This window comes from Pecten maximus, chromosome 11, assembly GCF_902652985.1.
Source record: "Pecten maximus chromosome 11, xPecMax1.1, whole genome shotgun sequence".
Lineage (NCBI taxonomy): Eukaryota > Metazoa > Mollusca > Bivalvia > Pectinida > Pectinidae > Pecten > Pecten maximus.
Window position 1 is genome coordinate 33362414 of NC_047025.1, and position 27392 is coordinate 33389805.

The following is a 27392-nucleotide window of genomic DNA, read 5'->3' on the forward strand; positions in this document are numbered from 1 at the left end:
GTACAAGGCAAATGTATAAATCATATAGATCATGTTATTACCTATACACTGAAACCACAGGTGTCTGCTTCTGTTAGTATTGATAGAAAAAAAATATATATTAGGCCCTAACCTACTATATCAACAAGGTGCAACACTTGAAGACTTACGATGCATCAATTGTGGAACGGAAGTAGACCTGATAGGTCGACAGCTCTATAAACAATACTAACTATAATTGGCGACTAATCAGGTCTACTTCCGTTTCACAGTCGATACATCGTAGATCTTCAAGTGTTACACCCTGTTGATATATTAGGAGTAGGGAGCTTATATTTTTTTCTATTAATACTAAACAGAAGCAGATACCTGTGCTGAAACCAACCTATTTTTCTGTACAAGTTCTAGTTTTCTTTTGTCCAGGAAACCATCATGATATATTTGTAATCATTATTTAAGTACAGATTTCTCAGACACCTTTTGTTGTATATATATATAAATAATTATACTTAATTTCACTTCATGGTATCTTGCAATTTATAACAGGATGGTTTGATTCTTCAAAACAGCTAGGTCCAAACTGGTAGCCTTCCTCAAATTTCAATAACTATGTACAACATACCCCAGCCCTCAGGGAGTGGTCCCAGGGGGTCATTCTCCTGAGTGACCTGTGCCGGGTTCGGGAAAAGGAAACGGTTCTGTAGCTGTTCCAGGGCTATAGAACGATTGTTGCGCCACTCCTGCCACTGCTGATAGTTGTTGACCATGTCTATATTTGGGCGTTGCCACGTGGTAGTGCGTGTGTTGTGATCAACATAGTACACTCTACCGCGAGGGTCTACTCTCCTCTCCCAACCTGGGGGCAAGGCCTGGGGACGTTCCCACGTTGTGGTTCGTGTGTTGTGGTCCACATAGTATGGCCTTGAGTGTCCATCTGTTCTCATCTCCCAACTGTAATACAAACAATTTTCTGTATGTGTATTTATGAGACTGAAGTTTACATCCTATTCTTTATTTCACAAATCTTTCATTGAAATTCATGTTTTTTATAAATTCAAGAAAATATATACTCCCTCCAATTAATGATTGGGTCTGATCATGATCAGGACACAATGAAAACCTGGTAGGTCAATAGAGAACCTGCTGCAGTTACAATGAAGCACTTACCCAGGTGGGAGAGGTTCGTTGTTGGTGCTCTGTTCTGTAGGGGGTGTTCCTGGTGGAGGACCTACTGGCGGAGAACCCCCTGTTGTGGGTGTTGAAGCTGCAACCCCTGCGGCCCCTGATCCTGAAGTTGCATTGGAAACAACACCATTCTGTTGTGAAGTTGGTGTGGGGGCTGTAGTATTACCACCTGTGCAGAGAAAATACCATTTAGTATTGTAATAATTCAGGCAGTAATGTCCCCACTGTGTAAAGCTGTTTAAAAACAGTAGTCAAATGAGTTATATCAACTAGATTCAATCACTCTTGCTGGCCAGGATAGAAGAGCACAAGGTTTTACTGTGGAAGGAAATCAGAGTACCCATAGAACACTCCTACAGTTGGCTAGGTGACCCTAAGCTTTTCCAAGTTGACAGCATAGTACATTACACCATGGTGTTCCAATGGACATACCTGCACTGTAACCCCTGAAATTGACAGTACAGCCCCATAGCATTTTTCTGAAAGTGACCTTTATAATAAACTTAGAAACTAAAACCTCTTATTATACTTCAACAAATAACAATATGTACAGTGGAACCTCTATAAACCGAACATGCATGGGACATGACTATTTGTTCGGTTTACAGAGGGTTCGGTTTGGAGAAGTTGATCGAAAAATGACCGGTCGAATTCCGGATATAATTGGTCGGACGATTTTTTATTAGAATGCACCCGATTACAAACCGGCACGTACACACGTAGACAATATTTGGTTTGTCTGAATAATATGCATATTATGAAAGTTAATCAATGTACATGTATATATTGCAGAATATATAAGAAAGGCAAATGACTTTAACTATAGTTTTAAACAGTTTTTTCACATGTACAACTACACTTTACGATCGACCTACATTTTGTTACATCCGGTGAAGCTTCCGTCATGTGGATGGGGCCGATAGTCCAATACGGAATATTTTACATATCGACTAATATTAAAGGGTGTGAAGATGTTTTGTTTCAATATCAATTACAAATGATCAGTTGATACTGGTCGTATTTCCGACATCGTTGTTGTCTAAAAAAACATCAGTGGCTTCTTTTACGAAAACAACCCCCTTTGGGCCTCATTTAAATTAAATGCGAAACTCAGGCTTCTAGCTCTACTTGCATTGAGAAGATAAACGAACTGACGCGCTTCAATGAAGTGTGACATTGTTTCATAATTATCGTGTTGATTATACGCTAGGCCATCCGTCATAATGCCCCCTTGGGATATATATTAGATACCTGTACAAATCACCTACGTAGGTCCCGAGACAATAAGGCTTCACACAAAACCCGTCACAGTTGTTGTTTCACGGTTGACTGGCCTGACCTCGTGTCATAATCGCTCAGGTAAGGCCGGTTTTCAGAAGTAATTTTTGGTATATTTTAACAGGAACCGGACGCAAAATCGGTCCGGTGTTCGGAATTCAGAGGGATCGGTATTTGGAAGTTTTTTAATACTATAATAAAGAAGGACCAATTCCGTACAATGTCAATTCGTTCGGTATTCAGAGGTGTTCGGTTTTTAGAAGGTTCGGTTTTCGGAAGTTGCACTGTATAACCAATTTTCCTGAATTCTGTCAGACTTCTGCATTCTGAAACAATCTCTGAAAATGGCTGGAAAAACAAACATTGTGATTACTACAATGCACTCACAGAAACAAAATTTGAAATAAAATTTGAAATATATGCCATTCACTGAAAACATAATGACTTCGTTCGAATAGTAACAGTTGTAAGCTGTAAAGTATGTGAAATTTTACAACTGAGATAAAGACAAGATAATTACAGCTGACTACATATCATGCATCCATATTAAAGCCAGAACACTTGGATTCCAAACATGCTTTCAAAACTTATTAATTTGGTGGCACATTGTACATCAAGTGATATGAAAAAGCAGCAATTGTTACCTGAGGCATAGCTTGGAGGTGATGTTGTACCTATAACTGTTCTTCTATTGGGATCTACAACAACAAATCCCCTCCATTAGGTACAATATCTAAATCTCCTACAAAAATGTCAATCTATTAATAAATCAAGTCCACATAAAATATGGAAAAAATAATGTCCAAATTTACAAACATATACAATCGTTCAAAGAACAAGTGTCCAAATTTATATGTCAAGTAGGTTCTTCAATCTGGTAAAATCATTCCTGTTGGGTACATCACGATCATTCCTCCATCAGCTGGTATACCATGATCATGATAATTCTTTTGTCAGGTATATCGCAATCATTCCTCCGTCAGGTATATCATGATCATTCCTTTGTCAGGTATATCGCAATCATTCTTTCGTCAGGTATATCGCAATCATTCCTTCGTCAGGTATATCGCAATCATTCCTTCGTCAGGTATATCGCAATCATTCCTTCGTCAGGTATATCGCAATCATTCTTTCGTCAGGTATATCGCAATCATTCCTTCGTCAGGTATATCGCAATCATTCCTTCGTCAGGTATATCGCAATCATTCCTTCGTCAGGTATATCATGATCATTCCTTTGTCAGGTATATCGCAATCATTCCTTCGTCAGGTATATCGCAATCATTCCTTCGTCAGGTATATCGCAATCATTCCTTCGTCAGGTATATCGCAATCATTCCTTCGTCAGGTATATCATATAATCATTCCTGCGTCAGGTATATCATGATCATTCCTGTCAGGTATACCATGATCATTCCTGCGTCAGGTATATCATGATCATTCCTGTCAGATATACCATGATCATTCCTCCGTCAGATGTCAACATGTTATGCAAATCTTTTCTCCATCAGGTTCAGGTACAGATGTCATCTGACATTAATTTTCTTCTTTAATTTGGAAGAGGTGTCTTCATGTTCCTTCTCTATCAGAAACTGATGTTTAATGTAAATAATATACAGGTATAGTAAATTCTTCCCTCAGGTACAATCGTATAAATCTACATGTTCAGTAAATTCTTCCTCAGATACCAATGTCTAAATTTATTTACAGTAAATTTCTTCATCACATATGATAACATGTCTAAATTTATAGTAAACTCCTTTCTCGAATACCAATGTCTAAATTTACAGTACATTTCTTAATCAGATACCAATTGTAATGCCTCAATCAGTTAAAATGTCTAAATCTACATTCAAAGAAAAGTCCTCATCTAAACTCTACATAGAAAATCTCTTATGCAGTCTGAGTAAAATCTTACATGCAACAAATAACCTACATAGAGATCTGAAATGTCTTATAATTTGTATTTCTAGAACATGTATACACATTGCCCCAAATTCATAGTAAATGTCAAGTTTTATTTTTAAACCACCATAAAAGTCAAAATGTGCCTAAAACCTTAAAGGACAAAAGACAAAAAGTAGAGTAATGATGTTCTGTAGTGTAAATCATTCCAGCCATGCTTACAGTCATGACATCAGACTTGAAATACTACATTATACTACATGCTGGATCAAAATGTTCCAACTGAACTGAAGTGTGTATATCCAGTACCTGTAGTGTTAGCAGAAGACTTTTGGGCTTTGTTTTACAGCCAATAAACAATTTATCAAATTTGCTCTCTATTGATTATAAGGTTTGTCTTTTGAAAACTGAAAAAATAAAGTGACAATCTATGAATTAGATGACTGGACACAGATAACAGTTGAAGTTGGTTAGCGACAAATCAGGGTTAATTAACATGCTCGTTACATATCAGGTCATGTTACTATGGTATCAACAGCATTAGTTCAGAGGGTACAAGTCTTTACAGATGGCAGAGAATCAGCAAATTTTCAACTAAGTAACCATCAATTTTGTACCAAAGTTATTCAAATGTCTGATCAATGTTAAATTGTGAAAAAAAAACTTCATTTAAATCATGTTAAATACTTATTCAAAATGAATTGCACTCTGTAAAATTTTGAAATAAAGTATCAGCTTTGCCTTTCTACCTTAGCTTGTCAGTATTATTGACTTGTTCAGAGTGCAACATTTAATGAAATTGGCATAATCAATTATTTTTAAAATCTAACCAATCATCAGCTATTTCTCAAAATCTAAGGTTTTTACCCACAAGATATATACAAATGATCTATCTGGTGGTTTGTGGTGTCCATACTACATTATAACTACATGAATAATGATATCCCACTTGTGCTTTCAAAAAATGAGTCGAATAAAGTATCTTTTCCCTGTACTGTGTATGCTGCGAATATAGTGAAATGAAAATTTCTGTTTAACCTGGCAATGAAAGACAAAGCTAATAAGGCTAAGAACCAAACTAGAGATCAAACAACCAAAACTGTCCAGCTCTGGTATTTATGAGACTTGTTGAGATTTGCTGATCCTCCAATACAGAGACAGAATATAAAGAGAATGCTATGAATCTTACTGGCAGCACTGGCAGCGGGAGAGCCAGCCCCCTGGGGATTGGAGCCCTGCGAGCGGTTTGGGGGCGGAGGGACAGGAGGGGCAGGACCACGGGTGTTACGAGTGCGGTTGCGGCTGTTACCATGGGTATTGTGACTACCAGTGCTGCTACTTGGGACCTGCCCTGTGAAGTGAAACAAACAAAAACAACAATGTGAGATAAACAACAGCGTATGTATTTACGAGTTATCAGGATTTTCTGGCATGGCTTATATTTTTATGAGTGACCAGGGTCTTCTGGCTTATATATTTATGAGGATCTTCTTGCGACCAAGTGAAATGATTAATACTACCTAAATTCAATTTAATCCAATTCTAATGCTGTCACCACATAGTCAAATGCTGTCACCACATAGTCAAATGCTGTCACCACATAGTCAAATGCTGTCACCACATAGTCAATGTTTAGAATGAAATTCAATCTAATGTGCAGGTGCTCTTTTTCAATCAAAACAATAGAAGCTACTTTTTAATTGATATATAAAAATACTAAGGAACTGAAATATCTTCACCTTCCATTTTTAAAGAACTGAAACTTTTGAAAACCTCCAAAAAATCATCATGAAATTACATTTGTGGATACCACAAAAAATATTGATCAAGAAGATAATTTAACATCAAAATGTGGAGTAAATTTATCAAAACTAGAAATTTTCAAATCATTTATAATTGCCTCGCTGACCATTGCCAGATGAATTTACCATTAGCCTGTGCCTGTGAGTTTCTGCTGATGTTTCGGCGTGGAAACCGAGTCATGTTAACCTCCATCCCATGAAATTCTATGTTTACCTCACCAGTTTTCCCTTTTCCCTCCTGGGTTACCTCAAATGCTTTGCCTGTATGATTCACTGAAAAATATATATTAACCAAATTTAACATCCTTCATCTCATCAAAGCTAAGGAATTAAGATAAGTTAAGTTTTTAACAAATCACGCTCTCCAATTAACACAAGATCAGTTCATGTTAAGAAAAACAATGGTTTGAAACAACCTTCATAAGCACATGCCATATGATAAAATGGATGTGTTTGGAGCAATGATGACTTACATTTGCCATGATTCTCCAATAGGATGGCGTGAAGCTCTATGGTATTGGACCCTATCAGAGTGGGAGCACGTATAGTGTTCTGACTGAACACCTTTATCTCTATCTTTGAATATGGGGTGACCAATCTGAAAAAAACAAATATCAGAAATTAGATAGGTTAATTAAAATGAAACAGACTGATAAACTTTTTTTTCAATACAATGGCATGAAAGTGATTCAATTCTCAAAGTGAATAATGTTTCATGAAGCTATAACTCGGACAAATGCAAAAAAAAAAAAAAAAGTTGAAAATACAGAAAATGGCCTCAGAGAGAAAACTCTGTATCTGTGTTGACATTAAGGGACACAATGGCCAGCCAATCATATTTGGTAATAAAGGGTGATCAGCCTCTGGAGCCTTAATCCATTTCATTAAATATTTACAGGGCCAATTAGCCAGTGACACACATATACAGGACATCTGACAGCACTGAAACTGGCTATCATCTGACACTAAGGCAAAATCTATATTTCAATTAATTTCTGAAGAATGTCATATTTCTTATACATATTCATACACAGAATATATTCAGATGAGAATAAAACATGTTCAGTTTTAACCATTCACTGCTACATACTTGTAAACTACTTCTGACATGGGCACATAATTTGAACTATAACAGGATCACAGATTTTCTGAATAAGATGAAAGCTCTGCCAATACGGGGATGTAAACCCTTACTCAATTGGTCTGAAACATCAACACAAACAAGAACCAATAAGACAAAACCTTGTAAAAACATAACAAGAGATCCCAGAGGGATCTTGGCGCCCACCATTGAATGATCTTCATAGGTTCCATGTCAGATTGATCTTTTCTCTACTTTTCCCTTCCTCTAAGTCTTACTAATCTGTGTAAATTCAGAAACAGCCCTCTAGTACTTTTCAAACAAGGGTAACCTATATATAAAATTTAAGATTTGGCGATAATGGCTGTCTGTTGTTTTCGGATTGGTCCCAAAATGCAACACCAGGGACCAAGGGGAACCTACATATGAAATTTCAGAAAGATCCCTTCAGTACCTTCTGTAAAATAGCGATAACAAACTTCAATTGTCAAAATACAAGATGGCTGCCTGTCGGGCAGGTTGTTTTCTGACTGGTCTCAAAATGCAATATGCATAACTAGACACTGAGGGCAACCTACAAATGAAATTTCAGAAAGATCCCTTCAGCAATTTCTGAGAAATAGAGATAACAAACTTCAATTGTCAAAATCCAAGATGGCTGCCTGGCGGCCATGTTGTTTTCCGCCGATAGGTCTCAGAATGCAATATGCATAACTAGGCACCAAGGGGAGCCTACATATGAAATTTGAGAAAGATCCCTTCAGTACTTTCTCAGAAATAGCGATAACAATCTTAAATTGTCAAAATCCAAGATGGCTACCTGTCGGCCATGTTGTCTTCCGATTGGTCTCAAAATGCAATATGCATAACTAGGCACCAAGGGGAATCTACATATGAAATTTGAGAAAGATCCGTTCAGTACTTTCTCAGAAATAGCGATAACAAACTTCAATTATCAAAATCCAAGATGGCTGCCTGTCGGCCATGTTGTCTTCCGATTGGTCTCAAAATGCAATATGCATAACTAAGTACCAAGGGGAGCCTACATCTGAAATCTGAGAAAGATCCCTTCAGCACTTTCTCAGAAATAGCGATAACAAACTTCAATTATCAAAATCCAAGATGGCTGCCTGTCGGCCATGTTGTTTTCCGATAGGTCTCAGAATGCAATATGCATAACTAGGCACCAAGTGGAACCTACATATGAAATTTGAGAAAGATCCCTTTAGTACTTTCTCAGAAATAGCGATAACAATCTTAAATTGTCAAAATCCAAGATGGTTGCCTGTCGGCCATGTTGTCTTCCGATTGGTCTCAAAATGCAATATGCATAACTAGGCACCAAGGGGAGCCTACATATGAAATTTGAGAAAGATCCCTTCCGTACTTTCTCAGAAATAGCGATAACAAACTTCAATTGTCAAAATCCAAGATGGCTGCCTGTCGGCCATGTTGTTTTCCGATTGGTCTCAAAATGCAATATGCATAACTAGGCACCAAGGGGAACCCACATATGAAATTTGAGAAAGATCCCTTCAGTACTTTCGGAGGATTAGCGATAACAAGAATTGTTTACGGACGGACGGACGGACGGAGGGACGGACGGACGGACGGACGGAGGGACGGACGACGGACCACGGACGCAGGGCGATTTGAATAGCCCACCATCTGATGATGGTGGGCTAAAAATATGCATAAAACCTACAATGTGAAGTCCTCTTCCCATTTTGGAGTAGAACTTTTCTTCGCGACATCTGTTTTTCTTGGTGGTTGTGCGTCAACGCTTACTTCTGCGAATGTATCTGGCTTGGAGGCGAGCAGTCCACTACTCGCAGTGATTTTAGCTGATTGTACTGAAATATAACGAGACAAAGACCATTTACGGTGTTGTTAGCTGTTTAGTAAAATCCTTACTTATCTAAACCTGCTGCTATACAACCTGGGGCATGTTTATTCAACATTCCTTAACTTCAGGAAATTCATTACCATCAAATTTTCCATAAAATCTAAAATTCTGTAATGCTTTCCAATGGAAAATTTTAAGCTAAAGAATGTTGATGAAACTTGGGCCGGGTTGACTTTTGTTTTTTATATTTATTGTACAGAATCCTTTTCTTTGGCACACTTTCAAGTACCCATTACATCTCTTAGTATGCATGGGGACTTGTCAAATTTGTTGGGAACAGTCTCCTGGACATATCTGAAGAAAAATATATATAACTGCAAAAATTACTGGACTACTGTACAACATACTTGCTTTTCTGCATTGCTTTTTTTGCCCCTTTACATTACATTGTTTTTGGGAGCTTGTACACAAAGATAAGATTCTGCCTTACCTGGGTTTGACCACACTAATGATTCTGCCTTACCTGGGTTTGATCAAACTAACGATTCTGCCTTACCTAGGTTTGATCAAACTAATGATTTTGCCTTACCTGGGTTTTATCAAACTAACGATTCTGCCTTACCTGGGTTTTATCAAACTAATGATTCTGCCTTACCTAGGTTTGATCAAAGTAATGATTCTGCCTTACCTGGGTTTGATCAAAGTAATGATTCTGCCTTACCTGGGTTTGATCAAAGTAATGATTCTGCCTAACCTGGGTTTGATCAAAGTAATGATTCTGCCTAACATGGGTTTGGTCAAAGTAATGATTCTGCCTTACCTGGGTTTGATCAAAGTAATGATTCTGCCTTACCTGGGTTTGATCAAAGTAATGATTCTGCCTAACCTGGGTTTGATCAAAGTAATGATTCTGCCTAACCTGGGTTTGGTCAAAGTAATGATTCTGCCTTACCTGGGTTTGATCAAAGTAATGATTCTGCCTAACCTGGGTTTGATCAAAGTAATGATTCTGCCTAACCTGGGTTTGGTCAAAGTAATGATTCTGCCTTACCTGGGTTTGATCAAAGTAATGATTCTGCTTTACCTGGGTTTGATCAAAGTAATGATTCTGCCTTACCTGGGTTGGATCATACTAATGATTCTGCTTTACCTGGGTTTTATCAAACTAATGATTCTGCTTTACCTGGGTTTTATCATACTAATGATTCTGCTTTACCTGGGTTTTATCAAACTAATGATTCTGCCTTACCTGGGTTTTATCAAACTAATGATTCTGCTTTACCTGGGTTTTATCATACTAATGATTCTGCTTTACCTGGGTTTTATCAAACTAATGATTCTGCTTTACCTGGGTTTTATCATACTAATGATTCTGCTTTACCTGGGTTTTATCATACTAATGATTCTGCTTTACCTGAGTTTTATCATACTAATGATTCTGCTTTACCTGGGTTTTATCATACTAATGATTCTGCTTTACCTGGGTTTTATCAAACTAATGATTCTGCCTTACCTGGGTAATTTATCATACTAATAAGACTTGTGACAGACTATAGCATTAGTATCATATTATATTTCTGACTACAAAGCAAAGTACCGAACACCTTGCCAATGATTTACACAGCATAAATTATGCTTGCTATTCGTGATCAACAAATAAATATTGGAAACCTTCAATTGTCAAATCTTTGGACGAAATAACATCAATCCAAATATTTTGGCAAGGAATTCCTCAATCACCTGAATATACCTAAAGTGATTTTTTTCCCCCCCATTTATGTGACCTTAACTTTGACCTTTGATCATGAAAAGAAACTCCAAAGCAGCAATTGTACCATAAAATCCAGGAGAAAGTCTGGGTCTGCTTCCACCTATATATAAATCTACTCAAGTTATAAATGAATTCAATTTTCCGTATTAAGAATTATCTTGACCTTTGAATATTTTGACCTGGACAACATATATATATATCTCATCTAATACAAATATTTTGTTGATGTTGGGAACAGCACAAAAATCTCAAGAAAATCATTTCTCCAGCTCTGCTCTACAGTATGCTCTGTTGATCTAGAATTGCATTTCTTCACTTGTAATGGGCCTTGGCCTCAATTTTGGACCCAACTACAAATTATATACACCGAATGACCACACTTACAAATAGGATAAAAGAATGCCAGTTTCCAATACTCACTCCCTCTCTATGCTATTCAATAGCGATGAAATAAATATTTAACTTCTTTTTCCTATTTGTTTTTACAGCCAACAGATATTGATTTTGTGTGAGGTCCATATACTGCATTTAGCCGCAATACTACACTTTTAGGTATTGGTCTTTCACCTTTTCACAACAGATATGTAACAGAGGAAAACATTAAGTACCACCCCGGTAGTCACACGTACATACCCTGACCCAGAAATATTCTACTTGTCTACTAAATATAGAAGTATCATACTGTACTGTCATGTGGTCGACAGATACAGTGGTCGACAGAATGAGGTGAAATAAAATTCCCTAAGCTAAGTCATTAAGATAGCATGCCAGGTAATAAAGTCACCCATATCTGTTTTAGGTCAGTAGATATGTCAATAAAAGATATTTCAAAATAGTGTTATAAGTCCGCAATATTTGAAGTGATCAGGTGATGACCAACCTTAGCTTATTTAGTTAAAATTGACAGCTTATTTAGTTAAAATTCAAAGTGTAAACTGTTCCTGAAGCCTTCCAGCTCCTTCAAATTTAGCTATGCTTGATAAAGTGTAGGAAGTGATTGATAGTGCTAATGCTATGGAAACAGTTACCTCATTATATCTCACCCAAGAACCAGTGAGTAAAAGCTAAACACATAGGAATCAAATCTGCTTTACTTCTCAAGGAAAATTAATATTACTTCAGAATTTACATTTAACTGTAGTAACGTCTCTGTGACCCCTGCAGTGAAACCTTTTTCGACCATCAACATCATGTCATGAATAGCTACAAGACATAAAATTAGGACAAATGTGAGTATTAGAAGGTCACTAAATCTCAAATGTCCTTGGCTGACTAGAAGGATCCTCCCACTCAAATAATCAACTAATGCAAGAAGAAATCACTTTTGATGATCAAGACTGCTAATGACTTTTTGAAACTCACCGAGTCCCTAAGGTAGCAATTTTATTTTGCTGATTTTTTTTTTATTTTGCTCCGAAACCTGAATATAATTTCAAAGAATGATCAATAAAATCTCTATTTTGCATTACAGTGGATCAAATTTGGTTGTAATAGGTATGTATGTTCTGGTCGAAGTGGATGCAGGGTGTACATATTCTGGTCAAAGTGGGGTACACGATGATTGTTGGGTGTACATATTCTGGTCAAAGCGGGGTACACGATGATTGTTGGATGTACATATTCTGGTCACAAAGTGGGGTACACGATGATTGTTGGGTGTACATATTCTGGTCAAAGTAGGGTACATGACGATTGTTGGATGTACATATTCTGGTCGAAGTGGGGTACATGACGATTGTTGGGTGTACATATTCTGGTCACAAAGTGGGGTACACAATGACTGTTGGATGTACATTTCTGGTCAAAGTGGGGTACACGATGATTGTTGGGTGTACATATTCTGGTCAAAGTAGGGTACATGACGATTGTTGGATGTACATATTCTGGTCGAAGTGGGGTACATGACGATTGTTGGATGTACATATTCTGGTCGAAGTGGGGTACATGACGATTGTTGGATGTACATATTCTGGTCAAAGTGGGGTACATGATGATTGTTGGGTGTACATATTCTGGTCAAAGTGGGGTACATGATGATTGTTGGGTGTACATATTCTTGTCAAAGTGGGGTACATGATGATTATTGGGTAGAGTAAGAGATCTAAATAAAACCTATTCCATATTACCTATTACAAATTATATCAGAATTTGATTTTCATGAAACAAAGCCTGCTATGGCACAGGAATTCGACATTAAACTTTAATTAGGTTTCTGATTGTAGAGTGCTGACACAATTTCTATGTCATCAGCATTTGCAGACCATTTGGAATGTTAATAGGGGTAATTGTACTTACTGGTATTCATTTCATTCCTCAGGAAAGTACATTTATTTCAAATTTCTGTTAACTAATGCATTTCTGGTGGACTAATAGGGTTTTGAAATAGTGAATAATACATATAGCTTTACTGGTATTTACACAATAAAAAGATTCTGGTACAAAATGGGAAGTGTAATGTGATGTTTCATATATAATCAATCAGCAGGATTCATTTGTGCATGCATAAAAAGTATAATATTGGAACTTAATTAAAAAGATGATCAGTAAGGACCATTTTATTGTTACTATTTGCAGACAAAAGCCATGTAACACAGCATCAATTCCTATATAACCAGCTGTCATATACCCCCGATAATACAGGAAGATATTAGTATTCACGTCACAGACTCATAAATATCAATTATGATTTTCAAAGGCAAGTGCAGTACATAACATACATAATTATAAAGCTAATCAATAAACCATTCCATTTCATTTTCCCACTCGTTAGCCAAATGTTTCTGTTCAGAAGAAATGCCTTCAGTTCACTGTTTAGACAAGTGCTCTTAATGGACTTTCTATTTTCAGCTCTCTATTTATAAGTTTTTTGTGTCATGAAATTTTTCTCAATTTTCACAATTAATTGAAAAGGTATCAAATTATTTAACACATATTGCACAGAGTATGTTTACAGGGGAACCATACTATCCAGCTTTCCTATCAAATCACACATGAATGTCCTGTAACACAATACTAACCACACACAGAATTCGAAGGCTTTACTTTTTTTATAAAGCTACTCATGATCAGTTGATAATGATTAACAATATCAGGGCAGCGAAATTGATTCTTGGCCATACTTCAGCTTAATTTAAACATGTTCTGCCAGTTTGAATTAAAGTCACTTTCTATTAGTGTAATGGTTCTCGTTGTCCTGTAATAGCACTCACATCTCCATTACAATCCAACAGTGCAATGTTACTGTTACCAATTTAGGTGTAAGGGTCACTTACAGATAAAGTCACCTTGAGCTCCTAACATAATGTTTTTATCTGGTTCTTTATCTAAAAACAGAGGTCAGTTAAACAGGACAAAAATAGGATTGTCTTGATCACAGAGTGCTACAATAAACAGTATTTTATTCTCTTCATTGTCTTGATCACAGAGTGCTACAATAAACAGTATTTTATTCTCTAAATTGTCTTGATCACAGAGTGCTACAATAAACAGTATTCTATTCTCTGCACTTTTGAATGCTGATCTTTTTTTACTGTATGATAAAAATAAACCATGATTCTCATTCTAAAGGTAATCACAGGACACTTATGTTAATTTTTAATTTTATTTCCATCTCTGAACTTACCTGTGACTTGGAGCTGAGAAAACTGTGCTTGACCTGCTGCTGCTGCCGATGCTGCTTCTCCCATAATGACCTAGCACATAAGGACGTCTGTAAACAAAGACAAACAGTTTATTTTAACCATTACCATGATGTAGGAATTACACGGAATTCCTCTGGTGGATATAACAAATCCCTGAACGTAGTCCAATGACTGCTTCATTTGTAAATTCTGAAGGGACTGTTTTGATATAATCAATAACAATTTTGGCAGTACCAAATTGTATGTTGTTGTGTACTGGGGCTCTTAGTTGTTGCTGTTTTCCACCTTTTCAAACATTAATGGAACTTCCTTTTTTAACGTTTATGTTTCATTATTAGTTCTGTGAGTGTGAAAACCCACAAATCCTAATCTCAGATCTACAACCATCTTTAGGGCTCTGGACAACTAACGATTTTGATATAAATTCTTTTTGTAATCAGTTCATATTTCACAATAGTTAATTATCTAAGGCTTCTGAAAGAATTACAGAACATAACATTTTTATAATTCTTTTGAATTTATCTTACAAAGGTTGTAAACATTACAATTAAAATGGGTGCAAAATTTCAACAAGACAGATATACGAACTTTTAAAATATAGGGCTTATTGGTGTAAGAATTGAAAGGGACAAAGACAAACTTATTGGGTGTGAGGATTGAAGGCCAATTAAGTGTGAGGGGTGATGGCCGGGTGTGAGGAGTGATAGCGGGTATGAGGAGTGATAGCCGGGTGTGAGGAGTGATAGCCGGGTGCGAGGAGTGATGGCCGGGTGTGAGGAGTGATGGCCGTGTGTGAGGAGTGATGGCCGTGTGTGAGGAGTGATGGCCGGGTGTGAGGAGTGATGGCCGGGTGTGAGGAGTGATGGCAGGGTGTGAGGAGTGATAGCCGGGTGTGAGGAGGGATGGCCGGGTGTGAGGAGTGATGGCCGGGTGTGAGGAGGGATGGCCGTGTGTGAGGAGTGATGGCCGTGTGTGAGGAGTGATAGCCGGTTGTGAGGAGTGATGGTCGTGTGTGAGGAGTGATGGCAGGGTGTGAGGAGTGATGGTCGTGTGTGAGGAGTGATGGCAGGGTGTGAGGAGTGATAGCCGGGTGTGAGGAGTGATGGCCGTGTGTGAGGAGTGATAGCCGGTGTGTGAGGAGTGATGCCGGTGTGAGGATGATGCCGGTGTGCAGGAGTGATGGCCGTGTGTAGGAGTGATGCCGGGTGTGAGGAGTGATGGCCGGGTGAGGAGGTGCGGTTGGAGGGGTGATGCGGTGTGAGGCGTGTGGGTGTGTGGGAGTGATAGCGGTGGAGTGATGCCGGGTGGTGTGAGGAGTGATGGCCGGGGTGAGGGAGTGGTGAGGCGGGCTGTGGAGGAGTGATGGCCGGGTGGATTGGTGTGAGGAGTGATAGCCGGGTGTGAGGAGGAGCGGTGAGGTAGGGCGTGTGAGGAGTGATGGCCGGTGTGTGAGGAGTGATGGCCTTGGGTGATGCTTGAGGAGTGATTTTTATGCCGGGTGTGAGGAGATGGGTGTGAGAGTGATGCCGGTGTGTGAGGAGATGCCGGTGAGGTGATGGCGCGTGTGTGAGGAGTGGATGGCCGGTGTGAGGAGTGATGCCGGTGTGGAGGAGCGTGGAGTAGCAGGGTGTGAGAGTGATGGCCGGTGTTGCGTGAGAGGATGCCGGTGTGAGGAGGATAGGCCGTGGTGTGAGAGTGATGGCCGGTTGTAGGGAGGGAGTGGATGGCCGGGTTGAGGAGTGATGGCCGTGTGAGAGGATGGGTGTGAGGAGTGAGGGTGAGGAGATGCCTTGTGAGGAGTGATGGGGTGTGTGAGGAGTGATGGCCGTGTGTGAGAGTGATGCCGGGTGAGGAGGGATGGCCGGGTGTGAGGAGTGATGCCGGTGTGGAGTGAGTGGATGGCCGGTGTGAGGAGTGATAGCGGAGTGTGAGAGTGATGGCGGTGTGAGGAGTGATGGCCGGTGTGAGGGAGGGATAGCCGGGTGTAGGAGGATGGCCGGTGTGAGGAGTGATAGCGGTGTGGGAGGGAGGGGGAGTGAGATGATGGCCGTGTGTGAGGAGTGAGTGGAGCCGGTTGGGTATGGGTGATGAGGGGAGGTGATGGCCGTTGTGAGGAGTGATGCCGGTGTGAGGAGTGATGCCGGTGGGGAGTGAGTGATGCCGGTGTGAGGAGTGAGCGGTGTGAGGAGTGATGCCGGGTGTGAGGAGTGATGGCCGTTGTGAGGAGGATGGCGGGTGTGAGGAGTGATGCCGGGTGATGGGTGAGTGATGGCCGGTTGTGAGGAGGGATGGCCGGTGTGGAGGATGGGTTAGATGTGCGGTGTGAGGAGTGATAGAGGGTGTGAGGAGTGATGGCCGGTGTGAGGAGGGATGGCCGGGTGTGAGGAGTGATAGCCGGTTGTGAGGAGTGATGGCCGGGTGTGAGGAGTGATGGCCGGTGGTGAGGAGTGATGGCCGGTGTGAGGAGTGATAGCGGGTGTGAGAGTGATGCGTTGTGAGAGATGCGTGTGAATGTGGCCGGGTGTGAGGAGTGATGGCCGGTGTGAGAGGAGGGTTAGGAGATGGCCGGTGTGTGAGGAGTGGGGTGCCGGTGTGGAGTATGCGTGTGAGAGTGATGGCCGGGTGTGAGGAGTGATGGCCGGGTGTGAGGAGGGATGGCCGGGTGTGAGGAGTGATAGCCGGTTGTGAGGAGGGATGGCCGTGTGTGAGGAGTGATAGCGGGTGTGAGGAGTGATGACGGGTGTGAGGAGTGATGGCCGTGTGTGAGGAGTGATGGCCGTGTGTGAGGAGTGATAGCGGGTGTGAGGAGTGATGGCCGGGTGTGAGGAGTGATGGCCGGGTGTGAGGAGTGATGGCCGGGTGTGAGGAGTGATGGCGGGTGTGAGGAGTGATGGCCGGTTGTGAGGAGGGATGGCCGGGTGTGAGGAGTGATGGCCGTGTGTGAGGAGTGATAGCCGGTTGTGAGGAGTGATGGCCGTGTGTGAGGAGTGATAGCGGGTGTGAAGAGTGATGGCGGGTGTGAGGAGTGATGGCCGTGTGTGAGGGAGTGAAGGGTCAGGTGTGGATGGGAGTGATGCGGTGTGAGGAGTGAGCCGTGTGGAAGTGTGCCGTGTGAGGAGGATGGCCGGTGTGTGAGGAGTGATGGCCGGTGTGAGGAGTGATAGCCGGGTGTGAGGAGGTGGCCGTGTGTAGTGATGGTGAGAGTGATGAGGGTAGTGAGAGTGATGGGGTGTGAGGAGTGATGGCCGGTGTGAGGAGTGATAGCGGGTGTGAAGAGTGATGGCCGTGTGTGAGGAGTGATGGCGGTTGTGAGGAGTGATGGCCGGTGTGAGGAGTGATGCCGGTGTGAGGAGTGATGGCGGTGTGAGGAGTGATGAGAGGGTGTGAGGAGTGATGGCCGGTGTAGGATGAGGATAAGGATGCGGTGTGAGGAGTGATGAGCCGGTGTGTGAGGATGATGGCGGTGTGAGAGTGATAGCGGTTGAGAGATGGATGAGATGATGGTTGTGAGGAGTGAATGGCGGTGTGAGGAGTGGATGGGGTGTGAGAGGATGCCGGGTGTGAGAGTGATAGACTGGTTGAGGATGATAGCGGTGTGAGAGTGATGCCGGGTGTGAGGAGTGATGGCAGGGTGTAAGGAGGGTGAATGGCTGGGTGTGAGGAGTGATGGCCGGGTGTGAGGAGTGATGGTCGTGTGTGAGGAGTGATGACGGGTGTGAGGAGTGATAGCCGGGTGTGAGGAGTGATAGCCGGGTGTGAGGAGTGATAGCCGGGTGTGAGGAGTGATGACGGGTGTGAGGAGTGATGACGGGTGTGAGGAGTGATGGCCGGGTGTGAGGAATGATGGCTGGGTGTGAAGAGTGATGGTCGTGTGCGAGGAGTTAGACGGTCCCAAACTGTGTTGTTGATTTTTTTTTATATGCACATTAGCCAAATGCAACTAGAGCTGTCACTGATGGGGTGACAAGTATACCCCCCGCTTTTCCATGATTTGTTTGAATACTTTGTGAAACTGCCTATTTATGGTACTATAACCAAATCAAACATGTTCTTTGTTTTGGTAAGAACTAAGTGAATGCATAGCTGAAAATTTTTTTGCTCATTTTTAAAGAAAAAGGGGCAAAACTCTTCTAGAACTGGTAATTCGGCAAAATCTTTGCATAGAGCTAACCCTCATAGGGTTCTCTAACTACATACCAAATTTTAGTAAAATCCATTGAAAACAAAGCAAATGCATAGCCGGACAAGCTAGTAACCATTTTTTACATAAAGGGGCATAACTCTGTAAAAAGGTTTTTTTTCGGAAGAAGCCATTACTGGAGACACAACTTCATACCATCCTTCATCATTGTATAAAGTTTCAAGAAAATCCATCAAAAACTAAGTGAATGCATAGCCGGACAAAATTATGACACATTTTCTATGAAAAAGGGGCATAACTCAGATAAAAAGGGCTAAATCCCAAAATCACTACTGGGGACACAAGTTCATATGGTCTTCTAACTATATACCAAATTTGAGTGAAATCCATAAAGAAATGAGCGAATGGATAGCCGGACACATTTTGTGACAGACGGACAAGGTGATTCCAGTATACCCCCCCCTAACTTCGTTGCGGGGGTATAACAATAAATAGTACTGACAAGGTGGACTGGTTTTACTAAACACAAAATACAGGGGGGTTGAGAGCTAAGAATTGATGTACATAGAAAATGACATGTAAAACATTGTTACATGTGTCTCAATAACTTACACAGATATATATGTTATTTATAGAATAAGATTTGTACAGATTAGATTATAATATATAACCCTACCACAGAACCAGGAAGTTTTTATTGTTACATGAGAAAATCCTCAGTAGGAATTCTTAAATACAAATAGTCTTGTAAATCCAGAAATATTTCAAAATATTGTCCGAAGAATACAACAATCACAAGCAAAAACTATTCCTAGGTATACATATGTTTGTCTTCCAAAATAAATATATTAGTATAGCTTGAGTGGAACCAAGTTTTAAAGTTACTGGTACATTCCAGACAACCAGCTGTTTTCATTAAAATACAGTATACAGGTATACAGGTAGCATTACATTGTGTGCCTTTGATGTGCTGCTAATATTGCAACTCTAAGGATCTTTGTTCTGACCAGATTTCTGTTTTCTTGGTGTAAATATATTGGTGTCCCCTTTAGAAGCAACCATCTTCATATAACCCTGGATCCAGTGTCAATCATTTTGAAGCCAAATCATACTAAAGTAGAAAAGACAGACAAGAAAGAGATTTTTAAAGTTTGAAAAAAAAAGATCAGGATATATTGTTATGCATTTTCTTTTAAAGTACAGATACTTTGTTTTACTTAAAAAGGCTGTTTTTTCCCCTCGAAATTGCCAAATTCAATGTATATAACTTATTTGATTTATTTTTATATAAAACAAGAGATCCCAGAGGGATCTTGGTGCCCACCATTGAATGATTTTCATAGGTTCCATGTCAGATTGATCTTTTCTCTACTTTTCCCTTCATTTCACTAATCTGTGCAAATTGAGACATCCCTCCAGTACTTTTCAAACAAGGGAATCCTAGCTATATAAGAAATTTGAGATTTAACGATAATGGCTGTTTGTTTGCCAGGTTGTTTTCAGGACAGACTGGTCCAAAAATGCAATACAAGGGACCAAGGGGAACCTACTTATGAAATTTGAGAAAGATCCATTCAGTACTTTGAGAAATAGAGATAACAAACTTCAATTGTCAAAATCCAAGATGGCGGTCTGCCGGCCATATTGTTTTCCAATTGATCTCAAAATGCAATAAGCATAACGAGGCACCAAGGGGAACCTCCATATGAAATTTGAGAAAGATCCGTTCAGTACTTTCTCAGAAATAGTGATAACAAACTTCAATTGTCAAAATCCAAGATGGCTGCCTGTCGGCCATGTTGTTTTCCGATTGGTCTCAAAACGCAATATGCATAACTAGGCACCAAGGGGAACCTACATATGGAATTTGAGAAAGATCCCTTCAGTACTTTCTGAGAAATAGCGATAACAAGAATTGTTACGGACGGAGGGACGGACGGACGACGGACCACGGACGCAGGGCGATGATGGTGGGCTTAAAATCATATAAGAGAAAGCACATACAATTCTCAGTTGTTATTCACATGTTTTCAGCAGTGGCTTTCCCTCCTCGATAGACGAAGCCAAACGTTCATACCATACACATTAAGACCACAAAGTGAGTAGAAATCAGTCATGCTTTCCAAACACAACCATAAGTGTCGATGGATTTGACCAAATAAAATCATCCTAATATCGATCTACCTGAACGATACAAAATCATCCACAAGCGTAAAGTTATGTCACCTATACAATTTGTAAGTATCTTATAGAACACTAAAGAGTTTCTCGATCACCAAAAACAAAACGAAATGGCAATATTGTCGAGGGAAATACATATATGTATATAGCGATTTAGGACATTTGTATTGTAACTAACGTGGCGAATGGTGGTATGCGAGGGTGACAAACTTAAAGAGGGAATTATATAGGCAGGAAATCTGTTACAGAGGTATAGATTCTGGTGGCAATAGGTCGAGGTGTATGCATATTATAGAATTATAGCAGATAACCAACAGGCTATGTACCGGAATGGGCTATGTACCGGAATGGGCTATGTACCGGAATGGGCTATGTACCGGAACGGGCTATGTACTGGAGCTGGCTATCTGCAGACTTTATATCATAAACCCAATATTTTGCAGCGTGCTGGCAATCTCACGGAGTTGGCAATATGCAGGAAATTACAGTAATGTTTATACAAAATTGGTTTCCTTTCATCAAAGGATGTTTCAGACTAAATATGGAACAAATCCTTTCATTCCTACAGAAATGAAGGATTTTGAAAAATTTGCTATATTTCCCTTATTGGGCATCCTCTACTCATGTCAATACATTTGGTTCCACGTGCACCTCATCCCGGATTCTCCACACCAAATTTTGTTCAAATCTGCTCAATGGTAAAGTTGACTGATGCAGGATTACCAATGGTGAGGAACTCTGGGCCACGTCATAAGCTCATGATCACTGGTCCTTTTAAATTTGGTCCTTTGGACAAGATGAGCTAAAGAAATCCCTTTGATACAGTTTCTTCCTATCATGCCTCCAGATCTAATGTATTGAGACAATGACTTGTTCCATACATCTGATGACAGAACATAGATGAACCAAAACTCAACCATCACTTTCCCCTCAGTATTGATCTAGTCTGGTAGTCTCTGTGATCCTTCATACGCTAAGGTGCTCACACTAATATTTGACAGAATCAAGCATACACCAATTTCTATATCCTTATATCTCTAGTCTATTGATACTTTTAATATCACTCAGTATACACGTTCGGTATATCAAAATAACTGTGAATATTCAGACATGGAATGTGAAGGATCTGAAATGTATTCTTTCAATGAGTCGATGAGTTTTTTGCACATTTAAATTGTTTTCAATTAGATAATCTGTCGAAAAGTAAAACCTACCAATGAATATGGGAGTTCTGTGAGTAAATGCTCATCTAATATTATCTGGTAGAAAGAGCTAGTTCAAACCACCAGCATTCCTGAAGTGACTGCTCAAACAAGCATCACAAACAGCCAATTTGCCACTGGCCTGCAATGGTAGCTTCTTCACTAGTTAATTACATAAATGCATGACCTTTTATGTATCGATCAGAGCTGATGTGTCATGATCATTGTAGTGATTTTTTTTATTATAAATGAAGTTATTTTTAGTGAACATAACTGCACATTTACAAAGACCACAAAACCAATCATCAAGTGTTGCTAAAGGATATTGGAAATTAATTCAAATAACATTTAAAATATTCAGTTATTTTTTATGGAGTCACAAGATAAGATATTTTATGTGTTAATATTCATTTGTAATAACAAATACAGATGTAAGGAAATACTTGGTCATAACCTTCACTGTCACACACAGTACACTAATCAGGTGTTGATAACCTCACCCTAAAACCTCACCTCTGATAACAGGTATGTCATGCTTCCCTCTGTAAAGGTCGACACTGATACACAGCTACAAGTAGGGATGGAATGACCTTACAACTTTACATATTATCCATCATTTGTCATAGTTATCTCGAGCTCCCTTTTAGTTTATAAGTAATTAGATAATTGAGAATTATTAATTATCCATATACATGAAAGTCTTCAGTCCTCTATAAGGCAGTTCAAGCTCATATATATATGTACATATATATCTTCAATCAACCATATAACAACAAATTAAATGCTACAGATACAATGTTTTTGTTAAAGCAGAAACCTTGTGGACAAGCGATACGTAAGTCACACTCTGAAGGACAAATGCAAGATGGTTTAGTTAGACTATAAGTTTGTCATTATCAAAAATAAGAACCAAATGATGAGGCGTATAATCATTTCATCCTCCCGGATACAGTGATGCTATGTCAATGTTCACAGTACATACTTATTGCCATCTGATCTATAAAAATTGATATCAGCATGATCATGGTGTGTTTACTTACTACAGCAAAATGTACACATTGTAACTGGATTTAATATCAATATAAACAGTATACAGTCGATCCGCCTGTGTAAACAACAGTTCCATCCCTGTTGTCTGCAGGAAATACAATCTCAGATGATGATCAAAATCAGACACTGTCATTTCTCATCACCCAACACCATTTATTTATAAATACTGCCAGGCAGACCCAGATCCATTGATTGTACTACACATTCTTCATGTTACTGTGAATTTTTCTGATAGATCAGTACTAGTCATAAAATGATAATTTCATAACATCCATGAAAATTTTTTGCCAACATATATACATGTATAAATGAATTTATAACTGGAAAATTTAATTGCATTATACTGCTGTCAGACATTTTATGAATCCCTCTATATTTTGTTTCCCTTATATTTAATAAAATATCATTAAATCATTGAAAATTCCAAAATCATTAACATTAACTGATTAAACTAGCTTTCAACGTGGATGTTAGGTGATGTTTAGTTTCTGTAAGCAACAAATGAAGGCAATCAGAATCCAAGAAAAGGATAAACTATATATAATTACACCAACACTACATATCTGTGACATAGACCAAACTTTACCAGACAAACTATAGATACACCAACACTACATATCTGTGACATAGACCAAACTTTACCAGACAAACTATAGATACACCAACACTACATATCCGTGACATAGACCAAACTTTACCAGACAAACTATAGATACACCAACACTACATATCTGTGACATAGACCAAACTTTACCACACAAACTATAGATACACCAACACTACATATCCATGACATAGACCAAACTTTACCAGACAAACTATAGATACACCAACACTACATATCTGTGACATAGACCAAACTTTACCACACAAACTATAGATACACCAACAGTACATATCCGTGACATAGACCAAACTTTACCAGACAAACTATAGATACACCAACACTACATATCTGTGACATAGACCAAACTTTACCAGACAAACTATAGATACACCAACACTACATATCTGTGACATAGACCAAACTTTACCAGACAAACTATAGATACACCAACACTACATATCTGTGACATAGACCAAACTTTACCAGACAAATTATAGATACACCAACACTACATATCCGTGACATAGACCAAACTTTACCAGACAAACTATAGATACACCAACACTACATATCCATGACATAGACCAAACTTTACCAGACAAACTATAGATACACCAACACTACATATCCGTGACATAGACCAAACTTTACCAGACAAACTATAGATACACCAACACTACATATCCTGTGACATAGACCAAACTTTACCAGACAAACTATAGATACACCAACACTACATATCCGTGACATAGACCAAACTTTACCAGACAAACTATAGATACACCAACACTACATATCCGTGACATAGACCAAACTTTACCAGACAAACTATAGATACACCAACACTACATATCCGTGACATAGACCAAACTTTACCAGACAAACTATAGATACACCCATGACATAGACCAAACTTTACCAGACAAACTATAGATACACCAACACTACATATCTGTGACATAGACCAAACTTTACCAGACAAACTATAGATACACCAACACTACATATCCGTGACATAGACCAAACTTTACCAGACAAACTATAGATACACCAACACTACATATCCGTGACATAGACCAAACTTTACCAGACAAACTATAGATACACCAACACTACATATCCGTGACATAGACCAAACTTTACCAGACAAACTATAGATACACCAACACTACATATCCGTGACATAGACCAAACTTTACCAGACAAACTATAGATACACCAACACTACATATCCATGACATAGACCAAACTTTACCAGACAAACTATAGATACACCAACACTACATATCCGTGACATAGACCAAACTTTACCAGACAAACTATAGATACACCAACACTACATATCCGTGACATAGACCAAACTTTACCAGACAAACTATAGATACACCAACACTACATATCCGTGACATAGACCAAACTTTACCAGACAAACTATAGATACACCAACACTACATATCCGTGACATAGACCAAACTTTACCAGACAAACTATAGATACACCAACACTACATATCCGTGACATAGACCAAACTTTACCAGACAAACTATAGATACACCAACACTACATATCTGTGACATAGACCAAACTTTACCAGACAAACTATAGATACACCAACACTACATATCCGTGACATAGACCAAACTTTACCAGACAAACTATAGATACACCAACACTACATATCCGTGACATAGACCAAACTTTACCAGACAAACTATAGATACACCAACACTACATATCCGTGACATAGACCAAACTTTACCAGACAAACTATAGATACACCAACACTACATATCCGTGACATAGACCAAACTTTACCAGACAAACTATAGATACACCAACACTACATATCCGTGACATAGACCAAACTTTACCAGACAAACTATAGATACACCAACACTACATATCCGTGACATAGACCAAACTTTACCAGACAAACTATAGATACACCAACACTACATATCCGTGACATAGACCAAACTTTACCAGACAAACTATAGATACACCAACACTACATATCCGTGACATAGACCAAACTTTACCAGACAAACTATAGATACACCAACACTACATATCCGTGACATAGACCAAACTTTACCAGACAAACTATAGATACACCAACACTACATATCCGTGACATAGACCAAACTTTACCAGACAAACTATAGATACACCAACACTACATATCCGTGACATAGACCAAACTTTACCAGACAAACTATAGATACACCAACACTACATATCCGTGACATAGACCAAACTTTACCAGACAAACTATAGATACACCAACACTACATATCCGTGACATAGACCAAACTTTACCAGACAAACTATAGATACACCAACACTACATATCCGTGACATAGACCAAACTTTACCAGACAAACTATAGATACACCAACACTACATATCCTGTGACATAGACCAAACTTTACCAGACAAACTATAGATACACCAACACTACATATCCGTGACATAGACCAAACTTTACCAGACAAACTATAGATACACCAACACTACATATCCTGTGACATAGACCAAACTTTACCAGACAAACTATAGATACACCAACACTACATATCCGTGACATAGACCAAACTTTACCAGACAAACTATAGATACACCAACACTACATATCCGTGACATAGACCAAACTTTACCAGACAAACTATAGATACACCAACACTACATATCCGTGACATAGACCAAACTTTACCAGACAAACTATAGATACACCAACACTACATATCCATGACATAGACCAAACTTTACCAGACAAACTATAGATACACCAACACTACATATCCATGACATAGACCCAAACTTTACCAGACAACTATAGATACACCAACACTACATATCCATGACATAGACCAAACTTTACCAGACAAACTATAGATACACACACACTACATATCCATGACATAGACCAAACTTTACCAGACAAACTATAGATACACCAACACTACATATCCGTGACATAGACCAAACTTTACCAGACAAACTATAGATACACCACACTACATATCCGTGACATAGACCAAACTTACCAGACAAACTATAGATACACCAACACTACATATCCATGACATAGACCAAACTTTACCAGACAAACTATAGATACAACCAACACTACATATCCATGACATAGACCAAACTTTACCAGACAAACTATAGATACACCAACACTACATATCCGTGACATAGACCAAACTTTACCAGACAAACTATAGATACACCAACACTACATATCCGTGACATAGACCAAACTTTACCAGACAAACTATAGATACACCAACACTACATATCCGTGACATAGACCAAACTTTACCAGACAAATTATAGATACACCAACACTACATATCCGTGACATAGACCAAACTTTACCAGACAAACTATAGATACACCAACTATCTAATACACACTACATATCCGTGACATAGACCAAACTTTACCAGACAAACTATAGATACACCAACACTACATATCCGTGACATAGACCAAACTTTACCAGACAAACTATAGTCTGTGATTATTTTTTCAGCCACAAACCAATCATACTTCACATCCATGGATACTCATGTCTCCCCAGGCCCCTCTGAGGTATATTTACCAGGTACATGCACAGTGGAGCAGAAATATATATATATTATAACGCAATGAGACAGATCAATTCTGAGCACTTCAGTGGAGCTCAGCTGAAGAATTACCATCAACATGATATTTT

General features: G+C 39.2%; 1 protein-coding gene across 4 annotated transcripts in view; it reads right to left on the reverse strand.

Moving 5' to 3' along the window:
• LOC117337496 (NEDD4-like E3 ubiquitin-protein ligase WWP1) overlaps positions 1–27392 on the reverse strand; it is a 63057-nt gene that overhangs the window by 18999 nt on the left and 16666 nt on the right. The window contains exons 1-9 of one of the 4 annotated variants that reach the window (XM_033898503.1): positions 19580–19735; positions 14469–14555; positions 8935–9082; positions 6622–6746; positions 6275–6421; positions 5536–5697; positions 3087–3140; positions 1147–1333; positions 602–930 (exon numbers count right to left, since the gene is read on the reverse strand). In XM_033898503.1, coding sequence (XP_033754394.1) covers positions 602–930; positions 1147–1333; positions 3087–3140; positions 5536–5697; positions 6275–6421; positions 6622–6746; positions 8935–9082; positions 14469–14532 — 1216 coding nt within the window. In that variant the 5' untranslated portion in view covers positions 14533–14555; positions 19580–19735. Of the gene's footprint in view, positions 1–601; positions 931–1146; positions 1334–3086; positions 3141–5535; positions 5698–6274; positions 6422–6621; positions 6747–8934; positions 9083–14468; positions 14556–19579; positions 19736–27392 lie in introns of those variants that run through there. The other 3 variants (XM_033898501.1, XM_033898505.1, XM_033898504.1) reach the window with 3 other exon arrangements.